The sequence below is a fragment of the Helianthus annuus genome, chromosome 14, assembly GCF_002127325.2.
Source record: "Helianthus annuus cultivar XRQ/B chromosome 14, HanXRQr2.0-SUNRISE, whole genome shotgun sequence".
Taxonomy (NCBI): domain Eukaryota; kingdom Viridiplantae; phylum Streptophyta; class Magnoliopsida; order Asterales; family Asteraceae; genus Helianthus; species Helianthus annuus.
The window spans coordinates 99,678,544-99,704,319 of NC_035446.2; the positions used below are offsets into that span (position 1 = coordinate 99,678,544).

At 37.6% G+C, this 25,776-nt stretch overlaps 2 protein-coding genes across 5 annotated transcripts; both read right to left on the reverse strand.

The window, feature by feature from the left end:
- Positions 1-5,576: 5,576 nt before the first annotated feature.
- LOC110908724 (expansin-A10) lies at positions 5,577-13,913 on the reverse strand. Of its 4 annotated transcripts, XM_022153700.2 has the most exons (4): positions 12,374-12,970; positions 6,906-7,054; positions 6,415-6,727; positions 5,577-6,236 (listed from the first exon to the last, which is right to left on the reverse strand). In XM_022153700.2, the coding sequence occupies exons 1-4, from the start codon at positions 12,898-12,900 to the stop codon at positions 5,930-5,932; spliced, it is 1,296 nt and encodes a 431-aa protein (XP_022009392.2). In that variant the 5' UTR covers positions 12,901-12,970; the 3' UTR covers positions 5,577-5,929. The 4 variants fall into 4 exon arrangements, with proteins under 4 accessions (XP_022009392.2, XP_035838499.1, XP_035838498.1 ...); XM_035982606.1 differs by lacking the exons at positions 5,577-6,236; positions 6,415-6,727; positions 6,906-7,054 and adding an exon at positions 13,287-13,913 and having other exon boundaries at positions 9,325-12,531; XM_035982605.1 differs by lacking the exons at positions 5,577-6,236; positions 6,415-6,727; positions 6,906-7,054 and adding an exon at positions 13,070-13,913 and having other exon boundaries at positions 9,325-12,531.
- A 1,122-nt stretch (positions 13,914-15,035) lies between these two features.
- On the reverse strand, positions 15,036-18,161 carry LOC110908725 (ricin B-like lectin R40G3). The gene is made up of 4 exons (XM_022153701.2): positions 17,723-18,161; positions 16,975-17,097; positions 15,570-15,798; positions 15,036-15,376 (listed from the first exon to the last, which is right to left on the reverse strand). Coding segments are annotated over exons 1-4 (756 nt in total). The 5' UTR covers positions 18,125-18,161; the 3' UTR covers positions 15,036-15,374.
- Between the last annotated feature and the right edge of the window lie 7,615 nt (positions 18,162-25,776).

A 25,776-nucleotide genomic window follows, 5' to 3' on the forward strand; every position in this document is an offset into this window, starting at 1 on the left:
TCACCGGTGGGCCCGGTGGGGGATTACCGTGACGTAGTTGGCAACAATATAGTCAAACCACACAATTATATGAATGCACAGCGGAAGCAATAAGATAATATATTTCAACTTTAAGTGTAATATCAATGTATCACCATTGTTGAAATAATAATCCACAGGGGATCAAATAGAAATAACAAAAGTATTGTTCAACAGACTTCAGGCATCTTAAGCTTGCGAGACTTCTAATGATGCTAAGGAGAAATCCCAACCAATTACGCCTAGTACCTGCATTTAGTCTTTTTGAGGAAAATACGTCAGTTTACACTGGTAAATACATTCAACCGACACTTTTGTAAAATGTTTAATAAAATTGATTTGAATGCACAAGGCACAAATTCTTTTATAACTTGGGAGAATTATTTAAATATATAATCTTGTAAGGAATTACATGTTTACTATGCGTTCGGTCGCCCGAGTCGTGTCGGGTTAAAGTTTAATAGACACACCACATCGTATAAAACCGTGGCGGGTAACCAACGGCTACACTTTTATAATTATAGACATAATGCCGGGTGTACGCCTACACCGGGATGTCAAGGTCGTGGCCATTCGTAAATGCTGCCAAGGATATCCGGGACATGGTCATTAAGCCCCCAAAGGCGTTAAGCCAACAAAACAAGTTTTTAAACGGGTCACATTGATAATACCCAACTACTAATGAGTTGGGGTCAATTGCCCGACCAGGCGGTATTTTAGATACCGTAACCCAAGCCCGTATAACGGAAAATAAGTTAAAAGTATTTACCTTTGCAAGTATATTCCTTAATTGAACAAATCACAGATAGCTTTTACTGGTCTCCTATTCTGGAACGAAGGTTTTAAAATAACCTATTAGAATCCTAACGGGTCTTTATATTTGCCGTAGCTTAGACCGGTCAGTTTCAAAGGATAGTTACGGTTTAATCGCGTGAAAGGCGAAAACCGTGAATGGAGTGTGATTTTGACCCAACAAGTTTGAAGACTTGTTTTATATGGGTATAATAATCATACTCTGGATTTTGGGGTCAAAACAATATGGTTTGACCCGTTTCGGCTAACTTATGTAAACTAGTTACATAAGCCGAACCGCGCGCGCTAAAGGCGCAACGGGTAACCGTAGGAGTCCTACACTGATTTCCTAAGTCAATATGCCTTAAAGAGGTTGTGGTATCAGTAGGATACCTTCCGTAATGCCCGTAACGAGTTTAAGTTCATATTATGCCCCGTAGGGGTATTTTGGTCCTTTTTAAAGATTATAAAAGAGGTTTTAGAGTTCTACAGGAAATCTGAGTTTCCCGAACAGTTTATAAAGTCTAAAATACTTTATTTATTATTTAAAATCAGTAGCAACTGGAATCGGGTCAAAAGACCTTGTAGAACTCGAGTTATGGCCGTAAAGGGCATGTTCGGTATTTACCGAACCGTTGCCATAACCGCAGGTTATGAACAGGTTAAAAATAATTAAAAACCTTTAAAAATCCCAAAATATTTTACAACAGTGTGTAAAAAGTTTGGTGTCGAAATCCGGGTTTAGATAGGCGTTATGCTAATTGCGCCGTTTATTACAAAAGTTTTATTTAATTACGCTATTTAGCATAACTCATATTTTGGACCTCGGACTGACGTGAAATTTTAGGGACATGCTTAGAAATCAGTAACCAAGGTTATGATTCGTTCACGTGTCCGAAATTCTCATTTTAATTTATAAAGGGCGTTACGGTCAACTTTTAAGCATTTAACGGAAATGCGTAAAAGACTCGGACAAACAACGAACCGGTCACAGAGGGTTATACCATCATGTAACCTGGTCCTAAGAGAGTCCTAAGGCATATCTAAATCAAACTTTAACGGGTCAGAACTGAAGTCAATGCAAAAGTCAAACTTTTGCGACTTTTGGCTCCGAACCGGGTCAAAACAATAAATGGTCGGATCAAACAAGCTTAGACTAGTTTATATACTTATTATCATGTTTTATGAGTGTTCAAACAGGTTACATATCGTCTACATTACAGATTATGCAAGAAATCGCAAAATGACATTTCTGTTGACTTTTTCTAAGCACGTTTGACTCGATTTTTGAACTAGTTAGAGGGAAATCAGAGGGTGCCCTTTTAGGGGTTTAATGCCCACATGATTACCATCATATAACTATCTTTGATTCGACAAACCACTGGACCATTCGTGATTTATCGCAAAGTCAATCGTTAGTTACGACGGATTGACTTTTAGGCTAAAACTTTTGAAAAATGAAACCACAAAGGGTTAGGCAACTTACAGAAGCTTAGTGCACGACTTAGAATGATAGAGGAAAGCTTTGGAGCTCCAGAAGTGAGTTAGAATGCAGGTTTGAGGTGTGATTCATTAGTGTGCAATGTAGTGCCTTTTATAGTGAATTTCCAAGCACAAGATCACTACAACTCAACCTACAAGGGAGTATGGATGATCAGCAGGTGGCCCTGGGTGCTAGGAGGCAAGTAGAGGGCGCCCATGCTTCATTTATTGCACTTTTGATCGTTCACGACTCCAAACAACAAGTCTGTCCAAAGTTTCTGCATCTGTGTCTGTCACGCGGCCCGCATTAGATTTCATGCAGCTTGTACACGGGCCGCATGGATCTTCATGTCAGACGCGTATCCACAGATGGCTCGCGGCCCGCTTCAACTTATGTGTTTCACTCAGGCGGGCCGCCTGAGGCCTGTTTTCAAAGATTTTTAAATCTTTTGTAATGATTAACCGAATCTTTGTAATTAATAACCTGACCTTTCGGGTTTGAAGGGGTAACTTTGCGATTTAGCCCTCGGTTAATTACAATTAAGGGCCTCGTGTCTTTTACCCGCACTGTCAAGTCCCCGGTTAATTTAATTACTATCCGGAAAGCCTTAATTTTCATTGTTGACGCTTTTAACCCCTCTCGTACGAATTTGATCATAACTTTCTCGTTTTAAAACGGAACTTCGCGAAATTTATATAGTACATTCTAGTGAGCGTATTTTACTGTTACAAAGCTTAGGGTTTGTCAAAGGGTCACTTAGAGGTATAATTTAACATGTTGACACAGTTAACCCCTGCAGCTTGTAATCTCTCACTTTCTTCCGCGTTTCGCTTCCGTACGATCCATGATTTATTCGTTTGAAGGTACGAGCATCATTTAGGGTTACTATACAGTATATTTACCCTTTGTTGACATGTATAACCCTCGAATTTACATACTTTCAAGGTTTGTCAACTTTGGTCCTTTATTTAATATTTAATGCCACGTGTAAACTCAAGACACGTGTTAACACATTATTGGACACAAAATTTCGAGGTGTTACAGCTTGGCTCGATTTGAACCTTTTTTAGTGAGTCATTCTTGAGTAACTCACGAGTGGTTCAGCTTGTTTACACCCACTATATATGGTCATTTTTTACTAGGGATGGAAATTTGAAATGATATAGTTAACCTTCACTTGATCTGTTTTAATGGTAAGAGATTCAATTAAACATGGTAGTGGGAGTGGTAATGCCCTGTCAATCAATTACAAGGAGGGTGGTTTGAATGGGTTATACCCTTCAACTGAAAATATCGTTATGAAGAAATTCCAACTGATGGGACTCTGTTAATTCCATGTATTCGGTTCGGTTAATCTGTTAATTCCATGTACCAAATCCTAGTTTGTAAGGTATTTGTTGATCTTAGAAACATAACAAGTTCCGGGTTGTTGTGATAGAAACCATAGAAGTAAACATACAATAGGTAACTGAAAACATTATAACACCACGTCATCACGACTTCATGAGAACTAAGGTGTTGTTTGTTTTTTCAGAGTCTGCAGTTTGCGGATCACATCTGCAGACATCTGTAGCTGAACCACGTGTTATGATTTAATATGTGTGGCAACAAGCATTGGTCTAGTATGTGTGGATATATGTGCGGACTCCATACAATAGGCAATACAATCACCCCATGTGGCGCATGATTGCGTAACACATGTTCAGATGTCATGATGGTTGGAAATTATAAAACTAAAAGATTATTATCTTCTATAGATTTAGGGTCGTTTTTATAAGGTTGTGTGTAGTTCATTCACGCCCCACGCCACATCAGCCAGTTGGGGCTCTAAACACCGTTCAAATTGTTATCGAGTAGCGCCATCCATGCATAGCCACTGGAATGGCGGGCGTGAATGAGGAAGAAGGTGGGCCCACCCACAACAACCAACCACACTTATTCTTTTTTTAGTTATTCCACTATTATTTAGTGATTTAGTTATTGCATTTTATCTAGTTGACGCTAAAGTGACAATACTTTTGTATGAGTTAGTTATTTCACTACACATGATCTTATCCCAAGTCGTCCGTTAAAAACAAAAAACAAAAAAAAAGTGCAGTAGCAGCAACATAGTTTCAAACAAAGGCCAAAACCCTAGGAAAGGGTTTAACACAGCTTGATCTTTACGAATATTTAAAAGTGCAGTAGCAGCAACACAGTTTGTAACATGTCTACTAGAGTAAGGTTGTAACTTGTATGATAACTCATTCCCAGTAATCGTATCATGTTTTCGTTTTAGGCATTTAGACAGGGGTGTTCACCACCCTCGTTGGGTGGGTCGGCCCGTTTTAGCTGTTTGACTGAAATATTTTTTTTCTCCATGATCATTGGTTTGCATTCAAAATTTTAGAATAATAAATTTGGATGAATATAATACATGTGGAAGGTTCAAATAAGAAGAAATTTTTTGTAAGAAGAAAAAAGAATAAGTTTCAACCAATAAAAAAGTTTCATTTTACTTTATTTAATATTTGCATTTAATTTTAATGTAAAGGTATATTTGTAACCTTATATAGATCAGTAATTTCTAGTCTTTCTTTTTAATAGCTAACTACATTAAATTTGTAACTTATTTTCAAAATATATATTTTTTTCAAAAAAATAAAAAAAAAATAATTTAGAGTGTAGGACAAATTACTAGGTGTGTAGGATAAATTATGAGTTGTGTAGGATAAATTTAAGTATGTGTAGGATAATTTTTGAAATGTGTAGCATAACTTTTTATGTGTGTAGGCAATGAAAATTAGTGTAGAGAATAATAGTCTTTATGAGTATTTAATTACTTAAAGATTATAATAAATGAGATGAAAGAATAACTACTTAATATTTTACAATTATACCTTTTGTTTTTTTTCTTCTCAAATGGGCATCCCGTATAATACATATCCCTAAGTGCATATTTAAAAATAAAATACATAAATAAAAAGGTTAATGGCTGGGTCCAAGTTTCAAACTGTTGGCAGCGCCAAAACCGAATCATGAACTGAATCGTATATATCTCAAACCGGCCAATTTGCTTTGGTTTGGGCGGTTCTGTGACTTCTATCGGTTTCACCAGTCTATGAACACCCCCGACGCAGTTCAAGTGTTCAACTTATAATTCTTGCTACTGTGGCATGAACATATTTCTGATTCAGTCATAGGTATATAAACAACAAAACCTTTAATATTATTCTCATTATAAAGTGACAAAAAAAAAAAAAAAAAAAAAAAAACATACATTGAGGAATCTTTGACACCACAATTGACACACAATACTGTTTACTTATCCCTGCATCTTTCCAAAAGAAAAGAGAGAACTATATCTTAGGTATCTTTGGACTAACATTGCATAGGTTAAAAAAAAGACCCTGCCACACCAAACCGCCAACCCGTGTTGGTGTTTTTAGGGGCGCGATCTAAAAGAACTCCAGGAAATAATTTTTAGATTTCCTGGAGTTTTGTTTAGGCATCCAATTCCACGAGCCGTCCAAAATGCGCTCATGAAGTTGGTCTGTCTTATACTCTTATATAACTATATTACATTAAAGTTAACCAAGTATCGTAAAAAAACATAAACGAAAGCCTTAAAGTTAGGAGAACTTCGAGCGGAAGATTCTAGAACTGTCTTCCAGTATAGGTCTGTCCAAAACTCCAGTTAGGCGGAGCCACATTGTTAGAAATGACCGTCCTGCCATCACTCGTTGTGACCTTGAAAGATAGCGCTTGGCCATCAAGGTAAGCACCACTTTGCCAGTTTTGACCCCAGTTCCGCGACAACGCTTGCCAGGTTCTGCTTCTAGAACCCTTGATAGAGACCGCGATCACATCACCCGCACCACCAACATTGGTCAAGAGCACTAGATTGAAGTATGAGTGACCATTGATTGTGAACCTCACTCCGCCTCTCTTCTTGCAAGCCACCCTACAATAATTTGATCGTATAGTTAGCTTAGCTTTATTACTGATACTCCCAGACCCTACCAGTAGCTCTGCTAAGTGGGATATTACTGGGTACGTTTGTTTTTAGCTTTATAACTTTATGACTTCTACACTATGCACATAAAAAGTGTGATAACTGATAAGAAGCATATAGTTAATACCTTCTATATTGAACTGGTATAATTCCAGCTTTGTATTGACCGATTTTGAGAAAAACGGGTTGGGCGAGATCAAAGTGTTGAAGGGGAGGGTTACACCACCCGCCATCGTTGTTTGCTTGTGCGGGATTAGGAGGACAAAAGTTTGTAGCTGTGACAATGATGGAACCTGGGAGGCACCATCTTTTATCATTTACACATTTAATCTCGAAACACGCTCCACACGCAAGCCCGTTGTTAAACAAAGCAGTACTCAGTGCAGCCGTGTTTGTGCCGTATCCTTGGCTATACAAGTTTCCATACCCACATGCTCCTCCTTCACATGAACAAAAGCATCAGTTTATTTACTTATTTATTTATTTTTTACTAAAGGCACCCCCTATATACTGAACGCACCCCTTATTTAGTAGGGGTACGTACATTTAGTAAACATAATAGGGGTACGTTTAGCACACCCGATAGTATAACCAGATTAGGTTGAATAAGTTTCTTACCCATTGTACCAGACGCATCACCGCCGCCATAAAAGGTAGCGTGGGCACCAATCCAACCGCCACCAGAACGGCGGGCATTAACGCCTGGAAATGCTACCATGGAGGTGACTGTAAGAACCAGCAAGACTTCAAGAAACTCCATTTTAGAGCTGCAAAAGTTGTCTTGAAGAGTTGAAAATTGATTATAGGATGTTTAGAAGGTGTGAAGAAGAAAGTATGGAATGAGAGGCCTTTATATAAAGATTGAGTGAGAGAAAATTGTAATGGCAGTTAAAGGGGTTAACCATATGCCAACTTGTTAATCCAAAATAAAATATGTTTGCCTCCTTTTTTCACATGCTTCATGTTAACAAGGAATCATATTCTATGGGAAGAGTAATGAAAAAGGCAGCTATAAAAGTTTACTCATTACACTTACAAGCAAAGACCAGAAAATTATTAGCAAGATTTGGTCAGTCCTTTAGTTATAAGTTTTATTATATTAAATATGCATTCACCAGTTGGCAGTTGCCTCAAGTAACCCTAGAGATTTTTTTGAAGCTTGAAGCCTACTTTCATATTAATATTAGAGTAATAGTTATAACAAATATACATATGAGAAGCTATGTTAACTGCTTTACTTTAATCAACTTTATATTACCTTTGTTGGTGTTACATATTTTTTAAAGGCACTTTTTGAGGTTGAAGGTGATAAGCATGCTATTGGCATGGACGGTAGTAAAGCTCGTTGTTATGTGAAACTGATAAGAAAAAAAATGGTTGTGATAAGCCGGATCATGTGGCAAACCACCATATTTCTTCATTAGTGGTTTGGCTTAGCCGTCGGATCCAGCACCAATGTCGAAGTCAAGGATAAATACCATATATTGGTTGTTTGTGTAAAAACGTGTGAATCTTCGATTTGAGTGATTTATGTAGTCAGTTTTATATTTTGATAGTTAGTTTTGGTTTTTCAGTTCTGGTTTGACCTATCATATTCATACTTGTCCTATAGAATGGGGTTTGATGTAATGTTTTAGGTATTCAATGATATATCGATGACTTTTTGAGTTATTTCTCTCGTTTTATCTACATTCGCTAGACATTTTCTCACAATCCTTACGTTTAATGTTAAAAGCTACTTAAACTATGAACACAATTAGAAACTATCACAAAAGTGACCAAACCTCAGGGACCAAAATAGCAGTTTACTCTGAATAGAAACTATGAAAATTGGCAAGATGCAAACGCGTTGACTACTCTTATTGAGTATTTGTTAAGGCATTGAAGTACTTGAGAGGTACACTTTAGTTTATAGAGATTAGCAAATAGAAATGGCATTAATGATTGGGTGATTAAAATAAGTATGCACATGAAAATCCCATTTGTGGCATGTGGGCCTTTTAATTGCAACCTGAGAATTGAGATTGACTTCCTTCTTTCACTCAAGCAAGCAAGTAGATGAATCACATGGTCACTTGGATTTGCTATTTTCTAATCCTTCAACTGCATTTTAAGTGGATCAAGACTTGTTCAACTTTGTCTTTAGTTAACCATCGGTTTCCACAACAAATACAATTTGTCTTTAATTCTAATTGGATCTATTCGAGTCTCATATTCGCTTCAAACCGTGTCTCATTTTTTTGGTACCTGATACACACTACCTATCAGGTTTTCAGTGGCGAAGCTTGAGATTTCCGACCGAGAGGGGGGGGGGGTCGAAAACGTATATACCCAAAAATTTCTATACGAAAGCTACATACATAACACTACTGAGCGAAAAGTTCGGGGGGGTCGGGCGCCCCCCGGCCCCTTCTAACCTTCGCCCCTGGGTTTGCTTACAGTTACACAAGTGTGTATGGTCTTATGTGATTGAAAATTACCTATATAGGGATGGGAATTACCCAAAACATTGATCTTAAGCGCAAACCAAAACCGTCTTTATATATAAGATTTTAGGCTACATTTTTAACAATTCTATAATTTTAATAATTTAACTACAGGTTTCGATACGGTAAACAAGTTTGGGTAATCATACGAAGTTATCAAATACCATACTCGATACTCGTGTGTTGTCTGTTTTATACTATATGAATATTTTGCACAAAATTTATAACTTTTAACCAGCAATGTTTTCTTTTATATAAATATCTGAATATTTGACTTCTTATTTACCATCCTAATCAAATATACAATTTAAGACGACCAAACGAAAACAAATTTCAAGTAAACAAATAAACATATATACCCTTAAACATGCTTAGCCCAATTACAATTTACAAACCATTAACAACCCACCAGCCCATTTTAATCAATAACTTCAATCCATCGACCCATTTACAAATCAATCGCAATTTCACGACCAAGTAGCCCATTTTAATTAATAACTTCAATCCATAAGGCTGAAGGGTATGAAAGACATGGTTTGTAACAACAGGTATAGAGATAAAAAATGTTTTTGATTACTGAGTTCATGCTTGAATAAACATACATATGCCCAATTTATAGTAAATTGAAAAAAGAATAAAAGGAAAGGCAATGAATGGCTGAGCTGGAATCTTGGCTGTAAAACAGCCGTGATTGGGCTGAAAATCCTCTTCACTTAATCTTTTCATTTCCGACACTCCCCCTCAAGTTGAGTAGTGGGGTCACCAATACTTAACTTGCTCAAGCAGCTACTAAAAGCATTTCCGTTGACGGCCTTTGTAAGAATATCTGCGAGTTGATCTTTTGACGATACATATGGGAGCTCTATGATTCTTTCCTCCAGTTTCTCTTTAATGAAATGTCGGTCTACCTCCACGTGTTTTGTTCGATCATGTTGTACTGGGTTTTCTGAGATTTGTATTGCAGCCGTATTATCACACATAACCTTACTGGGTTCCTTTTGGAAAAAACCAATGTCTTCTAGTAGCTTCCTGATCCAAAGAACTTCGCTTAACCCCCGAGCTATACCTCTAAATTCCGCTTCTGCACTCGACAGAGCAACCACCTTCTGTTTCTTACTTCTCCAGGTAACCAGGTTTCCACCGACCAAGGAGAAGTATCCTGATGTTGACCTTCGATTCCCCTTATCTCCTGCCCAGTCTGCATCAGTGTAGAGCTCAACATTCAGATGTCCATTTGTTTTGAACAACACTCCATGGCCTACGGTCCCCTTGAGATACTTTAAAATTCTCTGAGCAGCTTCCATGTGGGCAACTTGTGGTTGGTGCATGAACTGACTTACTACTCCAACCGCATACGCTATATCAGGACGAGTGTGAGAGAGATAAATTAGCTTGCCCACGAGCCGTTGATACCTTTCTTTGTCCGCAAGCTCCCCATTAAGTTCCATGTGAAGGTTGTGGTTCACCACCATTGGAGTATCTGCGGGTTTACAATCAATCAACCCGGTTTCCGCCAGAAGATCAAGGACATACTTTCTTTGGCAAATGAAGATCCCTCGTTTAGACCTAAGAACTTCAATCCCGAGGAAATACTTGAGATTCCCTAGATCTTTCATTTCAAATTTTGAAAACAGATTCTCTTTCAGTTGTGCTATTTCTTCTACATCATTTCCGGTAATAATCATGTCGTCAACATATATGATCAAGCAAGTTACAAGGCCGTTTCTTCTCTTGAGGAACAAAGTATGATCAGCATTACTTTGGTGATACCCGTATTCTTTCATGGCCAAAGTGAACTTTCCAAACCATGCCCGAGGAGATTGTTTTAGCCCGTATAATGATTTTTTCAACCGACATACTTCCCTTTCTTTAAAACTCCCTGAGAAGCCTGGAGGTGCTTCCATGTAAACCTCTTCTGTTAGGTCTCCATGGAGAAATGCGTTTGTAACATCAAACTGGTGGAGAGGCCACTCCTTATTGGCTGCCACAGAGAAGAGGACTCTGATGGTGTCCATTTTTGCAACTGGAGAGAACGTCTCAGAGTAATCGATCCCATACGTCTGAGTGTAACCCTTGGCAACGAGCCGAGCTTTGTATCTTCCAATGGAACCATCTGGTTTATATTTGATTGAATACACCCACCGACATCCAACAGTTTTCTTTCCTTTAGGAAGAACGCACTTCTCCCACGTGTTGTTTTTCATAAGAGCACGCATCTCCGTTTCCATTGCTTCCTTCCAATTCTTCTTACTCTGGGCTTCCTTCACGGAACTCGGTATTTGTTCGGAGTATAGTGAGGTAACAAATGCTTTCGCACTGTTAGATAAGTTCCCGTCAACCATATTGGCTGTAGGATACCTTGAATTTCTGGTTTCCCTTTCTGGGGAGTACCGTTTCGGAGGAACCCCTCTATTGGTTCTAGGAGGTAAAACGTATGTTCCCGGTGTTGTTCCAGAGCCTCCGTCATGTTGTTCATTAGATTCGATTTCTCCTTGGACTGCGTTGTTTTGCTCAGCAACCTCCACCTGTTCCATTGTCTCGAGACTTTCCTGATTATTAGTGGTATCTGCATTAGATTCAGGCACATTTCCAAGGTTTGGAGAATCACTTACCTCGAACACCAGTCTGGATGATTCTTGGGTGAGACTTTCGACAGGCTTAGTATGTGTGGATGTATGAGATGACTCATCTTCGCTTGCAAATGGAATCAACTTCAACCAACTCAGTGAGTCTTCATGTTCTATCTCCCCCTGACCACTGAGGTGGGACTGATAGTAATATTCTGTTTCAAGAAAGTCGCAGTGGACAGTCGTAATCACACGACGTCGTGATGGGTTATAACATCGGTATCCTTTCTGATTCACCCCATAACCAACAAAGACACATTTTTCGGCACATGGATCAAGTTTGGATCGTTCGGTTTTGGGTATATGGGGAAACACGGTACACCCAAAGACACGAGGTGGTAAGGTAAGAGGTGGGGGTAGTTTGGTGAATGTGGATAAGGTATCTAGGGGAGTTTTTAGGTCAAGGGCTTTGGTTGGTAAACGGTTAAGGAGATACACAGCTGTGTTTATAGCTTCGGGCCAAAAAGATTTAGGGACTTTGGATTCAAGCATAAGGGCTCGGGCCATTTCTACCAAAATGCCATTTTTCCGCTCAACTACACCATTTTGTTCTGGGTGTTTTGGGCAAGTGGTTTGGTGAATCATTCCCTTCTCTTGAATAAATTGTTTCATGGAGGTATTAACGTACTCCCCTCCATTATCAGATCTTAAGATCTGAATGTTGGTTTTAAATTGAGTTTGGACCATGGTGTAAAACAGTTTAAATTTGTCGAAAACTTCAGATTTGTGTTTTAAAAAATATACCCATGTCATCCGGGTACAGTCATCAACAAATAATAGGAAGAAACGAAGATTTTGACCTCCATTCGTTTCAGCTGGACCCCAAACATCAGAATGTATTAGTGAAAAGGGTTCACTGACCCTAGTGTTACTTGGTTTGAAAGGTTTTTTATGGCTTTTGGCTAAGGCACATGTTTCACAGTCTAATTTACTGTTTGACGGGAAAAGTGTAGGGAGTAAAAGATGTAGATACCCGGCAGAAGGATGCCCTAATCTCCTATGCCAAAGCCATGCTTCTCTACTCTTTGTTCCGTGAGCGAGCATCGCAGTCCCTGACTGAGTCACCTCATCCACATAGTATAAGCCATGTCGTTCAGTGCCACGCCCAATTATCTTTCCAGTTCTGATGTCCTGTAAGATACAAAAATGAGGATGCATTAGAACTGTGCAATTGAGTTCCTTTGTAACATGACTTATTGATAACAGTTTGTGTGTTAACGAAGGAACATATAAACAATTTGATAATCTCAGATTGGGAGATATTTCGACAGTTCCTCCTCCCTTTACTAAAGCATTTTCGCCATTTGCAGTCTTGATGTGGGTTCTGTTCGGTTTCTTTGTAGACACGAAGTCCGATGGCTCGTACGTCATCGTATCAGTGGCTCCACAATCAAAAATCCAAGAATTGACTTGATCACCACCTTTATGTGTTGTTAAATAGGCTTCCCCACTTGTTAACGGGTAGTCTTTCAACAACTCATATTTACTGTGATTAATCATTTGCAAAATATATATAAATATATATATTTTAAAAATCTGTCTTTAAACAAGGGACAAAGTTTCCAAAAAAAAAAGGTGATAAACCCCTTTTTTTCCTTCCTTCACGTGTCTCTCACACCCCACCTTTTACTTTTTCTTTCTTTTTCAACACAAGTCACCAACTTCTCACCTTATCCACCACAAGACAACAGCAAATCTTGTGAAATCTGTAATCTTTCGAAAAACCCACATCAAATCTTGAAAGATCTGTAATCTTTTGACATACCCACATCAAATCTTATGAAATCTCTTATCTTTTTGAAGAACCTACGTCGATCCTTGAAGGAATATTTTGAATTTTGAGGGCTAAAGTTGAAAAAAAGATGAAAGATGAGAATGGTACTAACAGCAGCGGCGGCGGCGGCAGCGGAGAGAGGCGGAGCCACCGGCTGTCGGTGTCGGATGTGGTGTCTAATTGTTTGAGGAGGTGGGTGAAGAAGAGGAAAGGCTTCACGGATTGTGGGTGAAAGCAGATGGTGAGGAAGAGGGGGTATCGTTTGGTCTGAGGTGCGGTCGGAATCTGCTGTTGGTCGGAGTGGGTCTCCGGCGACCGGAGGTTAGAGAGGAGAAGAGGAGTGTGGGCTTGTACGGTTGTGAAGTGTGGGCTTGTACGGTTGTGAAGCAGATGCAGCGGATGTTTGTTGATTTTTCCGGGGTTTGATTTTGATTTTTGAGTTTTCTGGTTTGAGGTTGGATTGGCTGGGATAGATTGTAGATGATGAGCAAAGTGTTCAGGAATCAGAAACACTGCTCTGATACCATAACAACAGGTATAGAGATAAAAAATGTTTTTGATTACTGAGTTCATGCTTGAATAAACATACATATGCCCAATTTATAGTAAATTGAAAAAAGAATAAAAGGAAAGGCAATGAATGGCTGAGCTGGAATCTTGGCTGTAAAACAGCCGTGATTGGGCTGAAAATCCTCTTCACTTAATCTTTTCATTTCCGACAGTTTGGGTCATTAATTGACACATGAGAACATTAATCAATTGCTACATCATCCCCTTCATAGTTTGCGTGGATTAAACCACGGCAACCACGGATCTCCTCTTTTCTCTTAGACAAAGTAAATTAAAATAAATAAGAGGATAGTGGTTTGGGTCATGACCACACCCTTAAAGTAGTGGTTTGGATGGTGGATTAAAGGTGGGTGACATGACGCTGACGTAGAGGGTCATGACCACACCCTATGGCCTAACAAACTTAGGGGCTGTTTGGCAACATCTAAATGGTTAAGTGCTGAACCAATAAGATGTCTGAACCAGAGCCTGTATAATGTTTAACCGTTCAAAGGCAAATGTCTGAACAATTCAGATTAGATGTCTTAACTATTCATACTCTATATAATGCTTAACCATTCAGAGGAAAATGTTTGAACCATTCATATATCTGCTCGTGAAACATTCAGTCTGAACCATTAAATGCTGAACCAGTAAGAGGTCTGAACCATTAAGAGACTCATTAAGACCATCCGTAGTGGGGCGTTATTTTTAAAAAAAATTGAAAAAAAACGCCCTAAAACGCCCCCCCAACCATTACATAGGGCGTTATTTTTAAGAATTTTTTGAAAAAAAATGTTACCGGCGTTTTAATAAACACGCCCAAAATTGCTTTGACCTTTTAGTAACCACCAATCACTTTTTGAGAGACTCTGACAGCTTGGACCATTTTGTCACCCACCAATCACCATTTTGTCACCCACCAATGCACAGGGACCTCACATGCACATGACCTTTTTTTTTTTTAATTGGAATGGGTTATTGGCATAATGCCCCACTACGCCACTTTTGTTATAATGCCCTTTCGCCGACTAGGACGCCACGTGTCGGATAATGCCCCATGATGGGAGCATTATAACACATTACCACTACACATGATCTAAGAGGTAAACAAACAGCCCCTTAAAAGGGTTACATGGTTTTTAAGTGTAGTCATAACAAACTTAAAAGGGTTGCATTGTTTTTAAGTGTATTGAGTCAAAATTGATGTTTTTACCACGAATAAATATGAATTTTTATTAGTTATCAATTTCAACCCGCTAACCAGCATTCGCTAATCCATTAACTTCGAAACGATTGACATCCCTACCTATAATAAGACGTTGGTCCTGAGATAAATGATGTAAACAAATGTTTGCTAAGACACAACTTCTAGTGCATAACGTACAAGTCACCGTAACACAATTAGTCGTTCACACTCATCATGATGGTGGATATCAAACCATCAATAGCTGAGAAATATCATAATAAGAAGCAATGCTATACCAAATGCATTCGGGTGATCTATAAATACATACCAACCACAGAACTAAGCCGGTAGTTGTTCAACAGTCTTATTCAAACACACGAAGACATGACCACCGCCGCACAATGAGGAAGTAGCCTAGTATATAGCTAGTTACTAGACACTTGCATCCCACAAAACAAGATATCCTGCACATACCATTTGACAGATTGATGAGAACAAAAAGATTTGGATCACAGCTAGTCAAAAACCTTAATCTAAAATGTGTGAATCGCTTCAAGACTCAACACACTATCTTATGAACCATGTGCCAAGTCAAACAGAAGGTCAAATGCAAATTATTAATAAGGAATGCTATCAACTTTGAGTTGAGATACTTACAGTAAGGGACCATGTTCCACCTTTGATTACCGTCTTTCTTCCATTCCCACAGAACTATTTTTGTGCCGTCACGCACGCCGCCATGGTTCTTGTCACCATTAAATGCATCAACATTAAGTCGAATATTGTTGACCATTCTTACTGCCCGATAACCGTCCCCGAGGTCCTTACTCTCAGTCCAAAGAACAGATTCATCAAGCTTATCAGGGTTGTATTCTGTCAGCTGAACCTGAGGAACGAAAATTACAACTTCACCAACACTAATAATAAAAATAACTGAAGGTTACATGATGATATAACACTTCTCATTGAAACTCAGATCAAAACAATTTTGGTAGTTCTTGTGATCCTATAATGTCAAATTACTAATATTTTATCATAATCAAACTAATTTTTATGGCTCAGTTGTTGATCATACTAGATTACCTACCAAGGTGGTAATTTCTGCCTTTCTGGTATGACGCAACACGAACTCGCGGGTTTGGGCCAGTTTAAAGTCACGCCTGCAAACACATTTAGCTGAATTGGTCGTGTTCGGGTCTCAAAAAGCCCATTTAGCTAAATAGTAGTTGTTTTGATCCTAAATTCGCAGGTTTGAGTTTAGTCTAAACAGGTTTGGGTCAGTTTCGGGGTTAACATGCTTATCTAAACGGGTCATGTATGGGTCTCAAAAACCCATGTTAATACTTACTACAAAACAATTTGTATGAATATTTTATCATACAGCATGTTACCAGTCACCTTAGTACAACGCTTCTCACTGAACTCGAATAAAAATTTTATCAATTCTGTCAAACAGTAGTTTCTGTTGATCCTAAAATGTCCAATTACTAATATTTGGTCATAATCATACTTCAAATCCCCTAAGTTTTATGGCTCAGCTGTTGATCATACTAGAGTACCATAGTATGAATTTCGGACACGACACGAACCTCACACGTTTAGCTAGATGGGTCGTGTTCGCGTCTCAGTAAATCCCGTTTAGCTAAACCGTACTTGTCACTTGTTCTGACCCTAAAAAGTCAAAATGTCAAATTACAGATATTTTATCATAATCAAACTTCAAATCCCCTAAATTTTATGGCTCGTCTGTTGATCATACTAGATTCGCTAATGTTCTTCTTAGGAGTGTGAATTTCTAGCACAACATGAACATGACACAAACAGGTTCGAGTGAGTTTCGGGTTGAATCCGCAAACATTTTAAGCTAAACAGATCGTGTTTGGGTCTAAAACAAACCCATGTTAGTATGTTGCTACAAAACAATTTGCATGAATATTTTTATCATACATAGGAGGTATATAAAAATCAAACATGTTTGGGTCTAAAGAATAACAGCTATCTCAAAAACCAATATAAACCAAATAGTCAAGTTATAAAGCGGCAAATAGAACGACATACGTACAGGATAAGTTGCACCAACGGAGTGTTTCATAGCCTGACCAGTGGCCTTGTTGACCAAAGCAAAAGAGGGATAACCCTCTTCATCCTTCACTCTTGTGCTAAACTTCAAATCTTTAACCCAATGCTGTTTCAATACCAAACAAATATTACACAAACTAAATATAAATTAGCGTTTAGCAGTCTCGTAACAATCACCGACTTGGCTTAAAAAAGCGCGCCTTAAGCGAGCTTAAGCGCAAACCCCATCGCCTTGTGTGACATAAGGCGCACGATGTACAAGAAGCGCAGCTGAGGCGCGCTTTTTAGGGTGAAAATCGACCTAAGGCGCACGCTTTTTGTACATGGGGTGTTTACATGCTTCTGAGTGTTGTACAACAGGCTTTTCATGTTGTACATTTATGTTTTTTTCATTTTAAAACATATATATAAAGCTTAATTATAGCTAAAGCATAGGTATATAAAATAAATTATATAATCACTTTGCGCTTTTCGTACAAAAAGCTCACCGCTTTTGCGCTTCGCTTTTTAAAAATCGGTTGATTAATCGGTAATCCATAGCTTAGCTTACCGATCAAATTTCACCTAAAATAGGTGGTAATCTGTCAAACGCAGTCAAAATTGGTAAAATGTCGGTCAAAATCTTTATGATAATTATCCTTATTTGATTAATAAGTTTGAAAAATTATATATATAATTTTAAAGAAAATTACATATAATAATATTCTAATTCCGATTAATTGGCAGTTTACCTGATGAGGATCGGAGGGGTTAGAGGGAGCAAGAATCACTTGCCCATCACGAATGGTGAGAGCGTAATCCGTTTTGGCCTTGCAGTAAATCCTAACTGTCGGTTTATTGTCAGTATACTTTTCTGGTGGTTTTTGGTGGTGGTGGTTGATGATCGGAGGCATATGTGGGATGTGGTGGTGATGGTGGACACCTTGCGGTGGTGGTGGTGGTGGACGGTAGTAATCTGCCGTGTAGGGAGCAGGGGCGCGAGGTGGTGGGGGGTAGAGCTCAACGTGGGGTGGAGGTGGGTAGGGTGGTTCATGGTGGTGGTGGATGGTATGAGGCGGTGGAGGGGGGTAGTGTGGTGGTGGTGGGTACGGTGGTTCGTGGTGGTGGTGGTTGTTGTGACGGTATGGGTCCATTTCGTGAATACGCTAAAATTGGAATTTAATATTTATTTATCTGTAACACGCAAATCGATGTGATATACATAAGGGGATGGTACAATTACGGTTTTATCCTTGTTCCTTAGCGGGTAAGGAGGAAAATAAACGGAAATAGCCGAGGTTCGAGTGGTAAATTTAACGTTGTTAAGATCGTTAAGCAAAATCTTCTGAACGTTGTTAAGATCGTTAAGTAAAGCCTTTGTTTTTTTGTTCCATAAAATTGATTTAGTTTAGTTGAAATGCTAGGTGGTGACATTGTGTGGGTTAATTTGGGTTATGATCAAGTTGGATAACGGGTCTAACGAACGGGTTGAACTAATTTTATCATTGAAGGTGTAAAACTGAAAATATAATATCAACTAGTTGATTTTCGCCCGCGTGTTGCGGTGGAGACCCAATGACTACAAAAGGCGTGTCAGCAACGACAAGCAGATAAAAATATCAAAACATAAATAAAAATGACGTGGTAAGGATAGTCACTCCGTCCTAAAAAACGATTTTAAATCTATCTCTTATACTAAAGCAAAATAGTGGTTGACTATTTGACTTTGATGTGGCTATTCTCTTTGGCCAGAGAATTGGGAATTTGGGCGACATTTTGATTCTTCCTACCTACACTCTTTTTCAATTTTGGTAACCTAATCAATTCTCTCAATCAGTGGAAGACAAATTGATTTTTCTTTAAATCTCAGAACCTAATCAAACTGATTTCTTTTACCCACATTCAATTTTACAAACCCTAAATCTCATCTACGGCTTCAGTTCGAACTCTCATCTAGGTATGTTTTCTTTGATTTTTATGATGTAATCCGATTAGAGCATCGGCCGATTCTCATTTTCATTCGAATTCTTCAATGCATATTTCCTGATTACTTCCGTTCAGATGGCGTCTTTGTCCGATTCTCATCCAGGCAATTATCAGAAACCTTAATTCAAAACCAGTCGAATCTGCTCCATGTATGTTTACTCTTAAAATTCTTTAATTTTACAATATTTTTCTGTTCGTATTTTTTTTTCATTTTGTCCATGTCTGTATGTATAGATATGTGGAACTAATCATTGATATGCATATAGATTTGTGGGAGTTGTGAAATTAATTGTGAGTGTAGACATGAATCTTCAATTCATGTTTGAATGTTCATCCATGTTTGATTTCGTGCTGAATTGATGATTTTTTTCTGAAAAATTGTTGATGTTTATCGATATTTGTTTTTTGATTTATTTTTGGGTTATTGAACTTCTTTTATTTTGTTTGGATTTTAGGTTTTGTTGTTTTGGTTTTTCTAAACTTTGAAGCCCCAATTAGATTCTTAAACTTTAAGTTTGTTGATTACTGCTATTTACGAGATGTAATTGATGGGTATATTGCTCATGTGGTTAACATATAAAATTTGTAGATCAATTTGCTGTGAAGTGATAATTGTAAGATGAGAAATTGGGATTGGATAGTCATTTGGCTTTGAATTATTATGATTTTGTGTTTGTTGGTAATTTTTTTAGAGATTATAAGAAATTATAAAATTGAAATAACCTGAATACACAATTTTAATAAAGATTGCTGGTGGAGATACTGCTGCTGAGGGATTCAAAGCTGCAGAATGAACGTGGAGGGTTGATAATCTCAATTCCATACCCAATTGTAAAAGTATATCTCATACATGGTTCTTTTTTGCCATAAAAGTGGAATTGGGGTTAAATTAAATTAGTACAATATTTAAAAGGGTTTTGTTTATGATTAATTTTGGGAATTCTAATCATGTGATGATGCAGAGTTGGGTATTCTGTTTGAATCTACATTGCATGTGTTGCTTTTATGTTTGAAGCATGACAATTGCTTTGTGAATTTGTATGATTTTAGTGACCGAAAGATTGTTTGATGGCGTTATCAGAACAGAGTGAAAATAGGGGAAGAAAACGGCAAAGGCATCTTCTAAGCAGCCGTGGTTCATGACCAATACGCCATTAATTTAGACTTCTGATACTAATTAGATTGTTGTTCCTGGTGTAAGTATTTTTAATATGATTTTATTGTAATTACGACTTAAATTTCAGCCATTAATTGAGACTTCTTCAAGTTCTTTTTGTGACACTTTTTCTGATCATGGAACTTGTGGATATGAAAGTGACAAAGAGGTTTTGTCCGATTTACGTCGGGACGATGCACCAATGCGCACGTCCGGACTAATCACTATTTTTAGTCCTTTGTTAAATTTGTTTTTTTGGTTTCACAATTAAAAAGGTACTCGAAATCTTCACTATTGATTGTTCTTACTTTTCTATAACATTTGATACTAAAATGGCGGCTTCGTTATTGTTTTTCAGTCCTGGATGTCATGGATGGTTGGGATTGGCAGGTATACGAGTTTTCTTATAGAACTGAATTTATCAGGAGTGCTTGGAGTAAAAAATGGTCTCTTTGGTATATGTTTAAACAGGCCGGGTTGGATTGGGTGACTTGAAAACCATTTTTGTTTTTCTTGAGTAACTAATGTGTTAATATGGTTACATAAATTGCATCATAATAAATACTGATGCATTTTTAGTCAATAGTGGATTGGAGAGACCAGATGAGACGAGACGAAATGGTTTGTGTATGCGTTTCATGAGCTAGAAACGCAGCGGTTGGGTTATATACTCTGTGCTTAAACCATGGATGGTTTTTTTTACTTTTAGTGGAGAAAACAAGCCATTCAGATCCCAAACTGGAATGGTTTTGTTCTTTTTTTTAACCAGTATATTTTTAGTAAAGAGAAATTAAACTCATCACTTTGATGTTTACTATATCTTGAAGAACACCTACAATGCAATGCAATGTAGTGCTTTGCTTTTGACGATTTTGTCTTTTTCATTGTTCCATGTCTTGGCTATGTTTTTTCTAATCTCCTTTTAGTTTTGAAGTTATAAATTTTGGGTAGGTTTTCTTAATTTTTGTCGCAATTCGAAGAACTTCAAAGGGCGTCTTTGCTGGTAGCTGCTGATGTAATTTACAGTGATGACCTCACTGATGCATTGTTCCATACAACTCTTTTTTTGTTTGTTGATGGGTATAGATTACGCGTGTAAATCAATATCAAAATGAAAGTTGATTTCGAAAGAAGACGTAGAGGAGAGTTGTTTGATAGGATTATTCAAAAGGGGAATTATAGCGAGAGGAAAGTAGCTGAATTGTTCAAGATTATTGTTGATGCCGCTGTTTCTGGAAATACCCCCGAGTCAATGAATCCGTCTGTTGTTGATGAAGAAGAAGGTTTACCTTCACCTCCTTTAGACGATTTAGCGTTTTTGAACCCTCATTCAATGTCATTGGAATTATCTGAGGTACGTAAAACTGGCGGGTTTTTTTCAAACATAATTCTGTTTTATAGTTTTAGCATTTGTTGACGGATGTTTTTCAATTTTTATGTCTATCGTGGTTATCAGAAGTTCTTCGATGGCAGGGATGATTATGGAAGTGAGTTGAATTCACATATTTAAATAACTTGATAATTTATCATACGTTCGCCTTTCAGTTTTTAATTGAATTCCTGTTTCGGGTGTTGCTTTTTAGATACTGAAAAAAGAATGAGAACTGTAATAACAGAAAGCCGCCAGTTGAGAAGCAAAACGTAACCAAGTGGAAACCACACAAACCGTTAAACAGGGAAACCATGGTTCCAAAACCAACCGTGGTCAAACCAAGTAAACAACCAGTTGTTGACTCAATACTGGGGAGACGAATGAAACCGAATATGGACCAGAAGTTGCAAAATCACGAACACACGATTCTTTCTACGAGGCCCGTGACCCTACAACAACGTGTAAGTTACCGTATTGTGGTAAACAGTTCACATAATTGTTTGATTAGTGTTCTTAATGGAAAATTTGCATAACTTAAATAGTTAAGAAGACTATTTTTAATAATATTTTTGCTAACTAATTTCTTCTTTTTGGTAACTGTAAACAGAAACCAATGTCCTCCGGTGGAGAAACCGATTAAGACAAGCTTGAAGCCACAAAGAGTAAGCTTCAAGAAAGTTATCAGCAGGCGGAAGAAGGTTCTTATTAATGATCTTTTATGCTACATTTTGGTTTCATATAGAGTTGACAACATGATCATTATACAACAAAGCGTTTTTATAAATTCTGTTCAATAATTAACTGGTGTTTGTAACAGCGAAGAGACAACGAAAGATACAAGGGACATGCCAGATGTCAAAGCGCTAAGACCCAATGGTTGCTGCAACTTAATTAGTTATATCTCTACGAAGATTTTGTAAAAATCCTTAGATTTTATAACAAACAACAGTGCTGTTGACCACTACATTTTCTCTAAAAATGCAAGTAATGTCATTTGTGGCCAGGCAAGTACCCAACTCTCCTTGGTATGCCTATAATATTTTATTATTCAATTATTTTTTGTTTTAGTGTTTGCAGATAATATATTATTCATTTATTTTTTTATTTTGATATTTGCAGGTAATATTCACGGTTGATATTCATGTCGTAGATTACATGGGTGAGCAAATTCCAGTAACTGACCCGATCCGAAGGTTACCTGACCCGACTCGAGAATCCCATATATCCAAACATGAATTGCGACCCTAAATACAAACTTGGGTTCAGTTTTTTTCATAATCGGGTATCTCAGTCCAAGCTCCAAGTCCGAACCTGGATGTTTACCCCAGACTGTACTAACACTTGCGGCTCATGTTCTCGACGTGAAAACCATGTTTTGTTTAAATTAACAATGTAAGTGATTTGATACTGTAACAAAAACGAAGCCATCTCTTTAATTCTATACTAACTTGAATACCAAGAATCCATGATCAGATTAATTAAAGGCGATGTATATACTTTTATTCTCCTTTGGTTAGCGTGCGGTGCTACGACCAGGAGTCTGAGTTGCGTCTCTTAGGGATGCACTTAACTAGGCATATTCTCGACCCCAACCCGTTTTGACCCGTTACCCAACCCATCACATCTACCATTATGATTTATGAAACAGTAAATTAAAGGGATATCTGCTTATGTCTTCTTGAAACAGGCATTGAAGGATTCAGTTTTAGAAGAAGTATTTAATTGCCAAAAGGTTAGATTCTACTTGATTATTATTATTCTCTTAAAGTTCTTTCATGTGTACTAGAGGTGGCAAAATGGTCGGACGGGTAATGGGTCAGGATGGGTAACTTATTAGTATGGGCCGACCCACAAACTCTTTTTTGTCTTTTTTTAGATATTTTTGTAACAGTAAATATTTTAAAAATTGCTTGAAAAACTATATCATTGCAATGATAATCGACACTTTAATACATAATTGTTATGATTACACTAATAGTGACTTTTAGCCTGTTTGTCACCTAATATTGGTGATGCATGGATAAGAAAACGGGTGAATTAATTCAGCAAGTATATTATTAAAGTTCAAAATTTAAATGTCTTTCTAAATGCATACATCTTTATTTAATTCATAAAGCTTAGTATTTGATGTAATTAAACTTTTGACTAATGATATTTGTCAATTCAGGACAGTTCATGCTGTGCTCTTATTGTAAAAATTGCTGAAAAGTTTGCTTCCATATCACCCTGGATATTGGCAGTGAAAGGTTTCTCTCGCCTTTCGTTATGTAATGAATAATTATTTATTTCATTTTAATAGTTTCATATGGATGATGTTTTTTAATATATTAGTATGTGTAGAAGGCAAAGATGCTGGATACAAATTGTTGGAAATTATTAAGCAAAAGCCAACCATAGGAAGTTTCTATGAGTGGGTGGCTGCGAAGAAAAAGGTAATATCGTGTTTGCTTGCATGTCGCCTTATGGAAGTTTCTAGAAACTAATTGTTTCTGTTTGATGTTATCAGGAGTTGGGCTTGTAGGTTGAGGAGATGCTGAACTGAATTTATCAGGAGTGCTTGGAATAAAAAATGGTCTCTTTGGTATATGTTTAAACAGGTCGGGTTGGATTGGGTGACTTGAAAACCATTTTTGTTTATTTTGAGTAACTAATGTGTTAATATGGTTACATAAACTACATCATAAATAATAAATACTGATGCATTTTTAGTCAATAGTGGATTGGGGAGACCAGACGAGACGAGACGGAACGGTTTGTGTATGCGTTTCATGAGCTAGAAACGCAGCAGTTGGGTTATATACTCTGTGCTCAGACCATGGATGGTTTTTTTGACTTTTAGTGGAGAAAACAAGCCATTCAGATCCCAACTGGATAGTTTTTTTGACTTTTAGTGGAAAAAACAAGCCATTCGGCTATCGAAATCTATAACGAGACGGTCGTAGACCTCTTGAACCGTGATTCTGGTGCCCTTCGTCTCTTGGATGATCCCGAGGTGAGTTCATCGTTATGTTTTTCGTGTATTTCTATTTTTCTTTGATTTGAATTTTGTTCCTTGAATCCAGAAAGGTACAGTGGTGGAGAAGCTGACGGAGGAGGTCGTAAGAAATAGTCAGCATCTTAGGAGCTTAATTGCCACTTGTGAAGGTACTTGCCCACTCCCTGCATAGCTTAATAGGAATTTCTTTATATCTCAACTTTACACTTGCTTCTGCTTGCAGATCAAAGGCAAGTTGGTGAAACATCTTTGAACAATTACTGGTCAAGATCACATCAGATAATCAGACTGGTAATCTTAACAATTTACCAGCTTTTGCCTTTTCTTTTGTGTATAAACGGTTCATGTGAAGTAAATGGCAAGTTTCATGTCTTTCACTTCAGAATAATCTATCATTCTATTTGTGCACACTTCATCCCATTGCAAGTTATGCTTTACCCGGACCCATCGGGTGGGTGTTGATGGTGACCATGAAGTTTTTTTGTTTATAAGCACCAGTGGCCCTTGCGTGTATAACATCCAAAATTGACGGTTCCTTCATTTTTTTAGTATTTGTTGGGCCTATAATATAGGGTGTTCAAAAAGCTCACGGCTTGAGACCAGTTTGAAAAAAGCTGGCTTGAAAAAACCTATTTTTGTTTTCTAGCCGAACCGAGCCAGCCCGTTTTGTAATCGAGCCGAGCTCGAGCGAAGGGGCTTGGCTCATGGCTCACGGCTCACTTGATGACTTATATGTATATGTATGTGTGTCTATTTTACAAATGTGTGTTAATTTTTTAATGTTATAAATATTTGTAAAAAATTAATAAAAAATTAACAAGCTGGCTTAATTGGGCTCACACTGGCTCTAAGATTTTACGAGCCGAGCTCGAGCTCGACTTTTCCTGTAATTGACTTGGCTTTCGTTCAGTATTTGTAACCAACGTATTTCTAAGTCTTGTAGCTTCCTGCTTATTTAAGCAAATAATTTTTGGAACCCTTTGTTCACCCAAGTTCTATTTAGGAAAAGTCTTTTTAATAGTGAATCAAAATAGAGTACTATATTGATTTGGCTTTGGTTCAGTATTTGTAACCAAAATCTATGTTCACTCAGGCACTATTGATTATCATGTCTGCTTGAGGCCTTGAGTGATGTGAGAGTGTATTTTAATGTTTAAAATGTCTTTTTATGTTGCTTCCATTTTTGGCTTGCCTCACCTAAATTTGTTTGTTGTAATTGTTCATATGATTTGTTGTGCGTCAGTTAAAGATCATAGGCTTACAATTGTCGTTGTGTTATTTTTATTATTTAACGACA

Excerpts from the sequence above, each read along its gene's own strand:
- LOC110908724 (XM_035982605.1), bottom strand. The coding sequence starts at position 13,171 with ATGTGGGTATGTCAAAAGATTACAGATCTTTCAAGATTTGATGTGGGT. Across the intron at positions 12,532-13,069 it reads GTTGTCTTGTGGTGGATAAG|GACATCAGAACTGGAAAGAT; the intron begins GTGAGAAGTTGG and ends TGTATCTTACAG.
- LOC110908725 (XM_022153701.2), bottom strand. The coding sequence starts at position 18,124 with ATGGACCCATACCGTCACAACAACCACCACCACCACGAACCACCGTAC. Across the intron at positions 17,098-17,722 it reads ACCCCTCCGATCCTCATCAG|CATTGGGTTAAAGATTTGAA; the intron begins GTAAACTGCCAA and ends GTATTGAAACAG. Across the intron at positions 15,799-16,974 it reads CCGTTGGTGCAACTTATCCT|GTTCAGCTGACAGAATACAA; the intron begins GTACGTATGTCG and ends TTCGTTCCTCAG.